The following is an 8,361-nucleotide window of genomic DNA, read 5'->3' on the forward strand; positions in this document are numbered from 1 at the left end:
GTTCCCGTCGCCCAGGCAACTAGAGCCGGGCTCCCTCCGGGCTTCAGGGAGGCGCAGGCTCGGGTCAGGGGCCTCGAGATCGGGCTTGGGGTGAGTCTTGCGTGCCGCCGAAGCCTGGGCGGGGGCCTGGGGCTCCGCAGCACCAGGGTTCCGGAAGGAGATGGAGGTTCTGGGTGGACGGGCTGAGCTTGCCCGGCCGGACTCAGGGGACAGACTGGGGCCAGGGAGGCAGGGCGGACCCGGGGTTCTAAGGTGGAAGAGGGAACAGGGGCGCCTGCTCCCCCGCCCCCGCCAGCGACCGTTTTCCCAGCTGGGCCATAACTACCTACCTTCTCGCCCCTACAGCCCAGAGCATGTTCCAGATCCCAGAGTTTGAGCACAGTGAGCAGGAAGACTCCAGCCCTGCAGATAGGGGCCTGGGCCCCAGCCCCACAGGGGACCAGCCCCCAGGCCTCAACAAGCACTGGAGTACGGTCCCGGGTCTCCTGGGGGAAGTTGGTCACCAGCAGGGCCAGCCGGCCAGCAGCAGCCACCATGACGGTAGGCACCCCCCCACACACAACCACCTACCTGCCTGTCCACTTTGCTCCCAGCCCAGTAGCTCCCTGCACCTCAGCCTCATCCACACTCACTGGGTGGCTTTGGGTAAGTCCCCAATCTCTCTGGACCTCAGCTTTCCTCTTCTGTAAAACAGAGCAATGAATCCCCACCATTGTAGGGCTGTTAGGGTGATGAGGAGAGTAATTATAGTGCTGGTGCTTGGGAAATGGTCAAAGAATGTGGCGGTTAGGGTAGGACCACAGCAAATCACTGAGGGTCAGGCAGTGAACCAGAAAGGGGAAGTGACTTGCCCAAGGTCACACTTGTTTGCTGGTTCCCTTGGGGTAAAGCAGGGTTGAGCCTCCAGGTCTGATCTTTCTCAGCTTGTGGCTCACACCCACACCAGGGCTACCTTTGCTGGTTCCCAGAGGCTAGTAACCATTAGAGGAAGACAGCCCTCCCAGGCAGTTAGTCTGTGTGTGTGTGTTTTGGGGGGGGGGGGGGGGGGGGGGGGGGGGGCGTGAGAGGAGCTTAGGCCCTAAGGAAGGATGGGCACTGGAGGGCAGTGACCATTTCTGTCTCCACTTCCCAGGGCCTGGCACAGGCTTTGGCACCTCAGAAAAACCACAGAGATCTTTTGAAAACAAAAACTATCTCCCCCTCACCCAGCCCTGGCTGCTGTGGCCCAGATGATCGGAGTGTTGTCTGCTGCACTAAAAGGTGGCGGGGGCCCTAGCCGGTGTGGCGCAGTGGATAGAGAATCGGCCTGCAGACTGAAGGGTCCCGGGTTCGATTCCAGTCAAGGGCATGTGTTGGGGTTGCCGGCTCAATCCTCAGTAGGGGGCATGCAGGAGGCAGCCAATCAATGACTCTCTCTCATCATTGATGTTTCTATCTCTCTCCCTTCCTCTATGAAATCAATAAAAATATATATTTAAAAAATAATAAAATAAAAGATGGCGGGGTTCGATCCCCAGTTGTCTAGGGCACGTGCTGTCCAATCAATGTTTCTCACATTGATATTTCTCTCTCTTTCTCCCTCCCTTCTTCTCTCTAAAAAGTCAATATAAAAAACTTTAAAAAAGAAGAACAGGCCCCTGGCCTGCTGAATCCTAAATGACCCTCCCCCCATTTCCAGGGGCAAGAAGGCTCCTCCGCAGCCCATGGCTCACGCTGTCAGACACACTTTAACGTCCAGATCCTTGCACTTGCTGTATTTCTGCTCCCAACAGCTTTCCACTCACACCTGGCCGCTCCTCCTCTGTATCGGGTATTTAATCTGTGCCCTGTGCGGCCCCAGCTGCCGGGGACACCAGTGAACAGAAGAGATAGCAGTCCCTGCCCTGGTGGCTCCTACATTCTAGTCAGTGGGAGAGACAAGCCATAAACAAACAAACAAACAAGTAAATGACGAGTCTTCCCTTTCTCCAGATCAGGAGCACTGGGGGCCAGGGGAGTGATCTGAACTGAGGTGGCCAAGGTCTGCCTTGGGGAGAAGCACCGTCTGAGCAAAGACTGGGAGGGATGAAGGCTTGAGCCCTGCGGCCACCAGTGGAGAGATCTGGAAGGGATGGGTTGGGCAAAGGCCCTGAGGCCAGTGTGGCCCGAGGGGACGGAGTGAGGGCCGGGAGTGGAGAGGCGGGAATTAAAGGAGGGGGAGAGGAGCCGGGCAGAGCCTTGAAGGCAGTGTAAGGGCTTTGACTCTTCCTTTGCGTGAGGACAGGGGAGGCCTTTGAGTAGAGCCAAGTGATCGGATTCAGGCATCCAGGGCATCACCAGGGCCTGTAGGAGGTGGTGGTGAGCCTGTGGGCGGCTTGGGACGGAGTTATTGATGGCAAACCAGTCACAGGCTAAATCCCTCTTTTGTACAGATCATGAGCTGAGAATGGTTTTTATGTTTTTAAATAGTTTAGGTTCTGCCCGGGGGAAGGAGAGTGAGGAGGGGTGAAGGAAGTTAAGGACAGGAAAGGCCAGGAGTTGGGAAGGACCACATGTGTTCTAGGAATGGAGTGGCAAAGGAGAGAGGGAGGGAGCTGGAGCAATCTCCTGCACAAGTAGGGGTGTGGCCTGGGGCTGGGGGTGGCCGAGGCACGGGGAGGAGGGCTGGCACATCCTGAGAAACTAGACTTAGGGAGGAGGGCATGAGGATGGTCTGGAGCAGCAATAAGGAGCCGAGGCAATGCCATGAGCGGGGCTGTGGAGAGAAAACAGACACCACCACACACGTTTTCTTACACTTTAAAAAAATGTATGTTTTTATTGATTGCAGGGAGAGGGAGAGAGAGAAACATCAATAAGAGAATCCTGGATTGGCTGCTTCCTGCACGCCCCCTACTGGGGATCGAGCCTGCAACCTGGGCATGTGCCCTGATCAGGTGTCAACCATGACCTCCTGGTTCATAGGTTGATGTTCAACCACTGAGCCACACTGGCCGGCGGATTTCTTAAACCTTTTCAATGTCTAAAAAGCAAGTGATTTTTCCATAAAAGATTCCTAAGTGCCAGTGACCCAGCAGAGCCACTGCCTTCCTCTAGATGGGCAGGGTCCCTTCCCTCCTCATACTCCCTGCCCCTGGCCCCCACTGGACTGTAAGTGTCCCCGGGGACATGGACTGCAGCCACCCTCTGTGTTGTGCCAGCCCAGCACGTAGCCCAGTGCCTGGGAGGGGCTGGTGCATGGTGAGCTGTGGGTGATGGATGGTAGAGAGGGAAGGACGCCCACTGGGAGAAAAAGCTCAGCCCTAGGCACCAGGGCCGGACCGCAGGGTTGAAACCTCTCTTTACTCTTTATTAGCAGGTAGAGCTTGAACAGGTCCGTTAACTTACTCTGCCTCAGTTTCCTGATCTGTTAAATGGGAATAGAACCAGTCCCACCTCACTGGGTTGTAGTGACTTAATACAGGAAAAGTGTTTTGAAGCAGTGCCTGGCACAAAGGAGTGTATGCTTTTCTTACTATTATTGTGATCATCATGATTGTTACTAGGAGTTGGCCCAGGCTCTGAGCAGACCTGGGGGTTGCCATTCATTAAGCAGAGAGGAAGGCATGAATAACCAATACCCCCTGGTGGCAAACAAGTGAAGTATTGGTTAGAACCAGAATGTAAGGGCTTAAAAGCCATTCCAGAGTTTGAACTTTATCTCCTAAGCAATAGGGAGCCATTGAAGGTTTCAGGCAGAGGACAGACATAGTTGGGTTTAGAGCAGGGATTGGCAAACCACAGTCACAGGCTAAATCCCTCTTTTTGTAGAGACCATGAGCTAAGTGGTTTTTTTTTTTAATTTTAAATAGTTGACAAGAGGTCCAAGAACGTTTCATAACATGAAAATGATACGAAATTCGTTTCCATGTCCCTACATAACACCCGAATAGTTATTCTCTGACGTTACAGAAGACACTTGCCAGCCCCTGCTTTCTGCCTTCGTCAGCTCTGAGCAAGATGGGGGTATATGTTCTTTGCAGGCCATAGGGGCTTTGGTCCCCAAATGGCTTTAGGGTACACAGGGAGCCTGGGCCTGAGCCTGCAGGTGCTAGAAGCTACACGGGCTGCGTGCTGCTCTGCCTGCTGGGGGAGGCAGCGGGAGAGCCCTGCTGATGGCAAAGCTTCGCTGCCTCACACTGTCTGCAGGCCACTGTTTAGTTCAGTCTGCACGGATGCTCGCCGCAGCCTGACCAGGGACGTGTTCAGTCCCATCCACTTACCGGGAAGCCCAATGGGGGTAAAGAACTTAAAGCTTTGCTGGGTGTGGGGTATCTCCAGCCATAGACTCCTCCCACTGCCCCGCTCCAGCCCCAGGCTCACCTGGGAGGGTGGTATGAGTGGGCAGGTCTAGGCACCCACCCACGCTCCCACCCAGAGAAGCCATGCCCCCTCCCTCTTCCTTACCTTCCTGAAGTGGGGAGAGGCCACCTCTGCCCTGCCCAGCAGTGTGCAGGGGTGACTGCTGATTGAGGTGGGATGGTTCAGATGGCATGTTCCCTCCCCACAGGTTCACAAACATCTCCTAGGTTTTATCTAGTAAATAGGACACTTTTAAAATTCCAGTTGACACAAATGTGTCACTTTGGCAGTGGCATGTTTGCACTGCTAAAGCCACTCCTTGGTGAAAACCCTCCCCCCAGAGGCTGGCCTCCAGCTGAAGCTGACCAAAGCAGAAAGCCAGGGTGCAGTCTCCAACCTGGGACCCCAACCGGGCGCCTGAGGCATGAGAAGGGGGGGGGAGGGTACAGGCCCTGGAGGCAGACTCAGGTTTAGATTTCTGCTCTGCTACCTACTGGCTGAGCGACCTCGGGCAAAGTACTCTCTGTGCCTTAGTTTTCTCCACTGCCAAATGGGGACAGTGAGTAACTTCCCCGCGAGGCTGTGAGGACATGATGAATGAATGCACGTGAAGCTCTTCAGTGACACACCACGTGTCCTGCTTGTGAGTCCTGATGCAGAGGCAGTGCCCAGACTGTCCATCTGCAGTCATGCTCCTCCCTTCTCCAGGGCCCTGCGTCTGTCAAGTGTGGTGGCCGTTTGGGTTCTTAGAGCTGGGAAAGGAGGGTAATAGCCAACATTTCCTGAGCACTTACGTGGCCAACTGTGTGGCTTCAGACAAGTTCCTAGCCTCTGGGTGCCGTAGTCTTCGTCTGCAAAATAGGGAGAACTGGGCATCCACCTCACTGGGAAGGTAGGAGGCTTCAGGCTATGAAAGCAGGAAGTACGGTTGAGGTGGGACCTACCTTGCTACTGCCCCTGCCTCACCTCCCACATCCCACAGACCTGGGAAGTGACCTGCAGATGGGCCTGACCCTGTCAGGGGTCTGCCTATTCCCGGCTCCTCTGGTCCCTATCCCCGCGCACTCCTGATTTAGCTGTCTGTTCCCCACTGCCACGTCCATCCTGAAGGGCTTTGTGGGGGTCTCTCCCTGACCTCGGGCCTGGGCTTTGGTGAAGCCCTGAACAGTCAGACGCTCTGACCACACCCTCTGGGCCTAAGCCTTTCTGGACCCAGCCCTCTGGTCCCTTGTTGGGTTTCTCAGCCATGGATCTGGGGCTGGGACCCTGGGAGGCCCTGCAGCCCCTGCAGCTGGCCGGAGGGCTCTGCTGAAGGTCTTCTGGAGGGAGAAGAAGACACTGTTAACCCCTGGCTTCAAAACCTGACCTGAATCTTGCTTCCTTCAAAATGCCTTCCCTGACAGCCGGCCCTGCCACGCATGCCGAGCAGCTCTGGCACCTGTTCCAGACCCACCTTCCACTCTGTACTTGGTCTGGGTGTTTGTGCCTGGGAGTAGTTCTAGGTCTTTGTTGATGTGGATATGGGGGTGGGGTTGGCAGAAGCTGGGGGGTGGCACACAGTATACAAGTCAAACTCCCATCTCGGTAGAATAATGACCCGTCAAGGACTTTCAGTTCACAAAGCACTTTCATGCTCTGTGTTGTGACCTTTCCACAGGCACTGGGAGTAAGGGCTGGGTTGATCCCCACACGGAGGCGCAGACAGGTTCAGAGTGAAGGTGGGTGGAGAAGGAAAGAGGTGAAGCTCAAAGGATAATCATTGGACTTTGGATTCCAACAAACCTCGAGTCTAGGCACTTGCAGCCTCAGAGCTGCACAGCTGCAACCCTGGGCGCGCCTTACCCTGTTAGCTTGTCTCCATCTGTAGAACATGGGCAGTGAGTACTCACTCCCCACATGGCTAAGAGGTAATGAGGCCATGCCCAGGGCTGAGCACAGAGTAAGTGCTCCATAAATATTACCTAAAAAAGTCAACACGCTGGTCAGGACACTTTCTCCAGCGCAGGTGCTGTGGGAGGCACAAACATGGCTGAGCCCCTGGTTCTCCAGGGTCTCCTGCAGGCCGTACCCCAGGAGTGAAACAATGCGCACGGCAGGGGGCTTGCAGGGCTGGGGTTCAGCGCTGCGGCCAGGCCGGGAACCTCCTCATCCAGGGGACTGGCCTGCTCTGCTGCAGGATGGCGATGAGTAAAGAGCTAGCAACCCATAGGCCTTGCACGGATAACTGTAACTTACCATTTCTTATGCCCTGATTTTGTGCCAGGCACAGCGGAAGGTCCTTTTATACCCTGAGAGCTCAGTTACGATTTGTGGGGTTAATGAGAAGTTAATTCGGATCTTCACAAAAGCTCCAGGAGCTTCCCTCGATTTAGATGCGGGAGCTGGGGCTGCTGTGCACACAAGTACATCAGCGGCCAGAGGGGCAAAGGCTGGGGCGCAGAGGAGCTGCGGTTCACGCCCGCCCGCACTGTCGACCCTCTCTCTGCAGGCGCTGGGTCTGTGGAGCCGCGGAGTCGCCACAGCTCGTACCCCACGGGGACCGAGGAGGATGACGACACCGAGGAGGGGGAGCCCAGCCCCTTCCGCGGCCGCTCGCGTTCAGCGCCCCCAAACCTCTGGGCAGCACAGCGCTACGGCCGCGAGCTGCGGAGGATGAGCGACGAATTCCAGGGCTCCTTTAAGGTGAGCGCGGCGCGACGAAGGGGAGGGCCAGTGCCAGTGCACGCCGGGACTTGGACTTCCGGGCCCCCGCCCCTCGGTCTCCCGGGGCATGCCGGGACCTGCAGTCTCAGGACCGGTCCCTTTTCGAGTCCCAGAGCGTGCCGGGATTTGTAGTCCAGACCCCGCTCCAGAAGGCCGAGATCTGGGGCCCCAAATCCGTGGAACGCAAAGCCCATGGGCATCTGTGTTCCCAGCCGACCCCTTCCAGGTGTCCGGGTTCTTTGCCTTCAACTTTGGTCTTTTTTTTTTTTTTTAAGTAAAGCAAGCAAGAATGTACCAATCACAGCAAAAACATACTTAGGAGAGTGAAACAAGGAAGGGCGTAGATTAGAAGCAGCAACAGGAGAGCCCAGGCTGGGCTGCTTTAGCTCACTGGGGAGTCAGAGAAAGGGGGCCTTGGAGACAGGTTCAGGGGGTTAGTCCCGGAGCTGCCGCTGCCCATTGCTCCCCTGGTTGCAAGTCCCGTGGGGTCCCTGAGTTTAGGGAATACGTGCCTGTGGGGGAATGGCACAGGCGTGCTCCGTGGAGGGAGAGCACCCCTCGGACCCCTTCTTTAATTCTCGGGCTGCGGTCCCATCTTCCCGGTGGCAGACCTCCGGCTCTCGCGCTAACACACAGGGTCCTCCGGTCCTCTCTCCCCGCCCCCAACACGGAGCGTCAGAATCTAACCGCCCGCCCCTAAGGGCCCAAACCAGTGATCTCTCCTGCTTAGGAAAGTGGTCAGGAGACCCCCCTCGGAACAGGGCATGCTGGGGCCGTTGTCTCTCAGAGATGGGCTTCCGGAGTGGCGGGCCTGCTAACTCATCTAACCCCTCCGTCTTCCCACCGAAGGGTCTCCCTCGCCCGAAGAGCGCTGGCACGGCAACGCAGATGCGGCAAAAGTCCAGCTGGACGCGCTTTTTCCAGTCCTGGTGGGATCGGAACTCGGGGAGAGGAGGCTCCGCCCCCTTCCAGTGACCTTCTTTCCCACGCGGAAGCGCCCCAGCGCGCCGCCCGGCGGCCATCTTGGGTGTGGGCGGAAGTCGCCTCCGCGGGCCTCTGCAGAGGATCCGGTCTCCCCGCGTCGGAAGGAGGAGTCCTGACCGGAGCCGCGTTCCCTTCCGGTGTGTGCGGGAACTGCGGAGGCTCCCACTCAGCGGAAGTTTTGAAGTTCCTCCGCCCTCAGCCGCTGGAAGTGGGTTGCCCCCGGCGCCCGCGCCAACTTGCTGGTCGGAACCCCCAGAACCCTCTCTCGCGGTGACCCCGCGGCTGCCGCTCGCCACGGAATGTGCTAATAAAGCCCCATCTACGCCGCGCGCTTCCTGTCGGTCGCTGGGGGCG

The 8,361-nt window shown here is 57.1% G+C and overlaps 1 protein-coding gene across 1 annotated transcript; it reads left to right on the top strand.

Annotated features, from left to right (window-relative positions):
• BAD (BCL2 associated agonist of cell death) lies at positions 1-8,334 on the top strand. The gene is made up of 4 exons (XM_006771620.2): positions 1-90; positions 346-540; positions 6,809-7,002; positions 7,873-8,334. The coding sequence occupies exons 2-4, from the start codon at positions 354-356 to the stop codon at positions 7,996-7,998; spliced, it is 507 nt and encodes a 168-aa protein (XP_006771683.1). The 5' UTR covers positions 1-90; positions 346-353; the 3' UTR covers positions 7,999-8,334.
• The last annotated feature ends 27 nt before the right edge of the window (positions 8,335-8,361 follow it).

Source organism: Myotis davidii, unplaced genomic scaffold (assembly GCF_000327345.1).
Source record: "Myotis davidii unplaced genomic scaffold, ASM32734v1 scaffold425, whole genome shotgun sequence".
In the NCBI taxonomy this organism is placed as follows: domain Eukaryota; kingdom Metazoa; phylum Chordata; class Mammalia; order Chiroptera; family Vespertilionidae; genus Myotis; species Myotis davidii.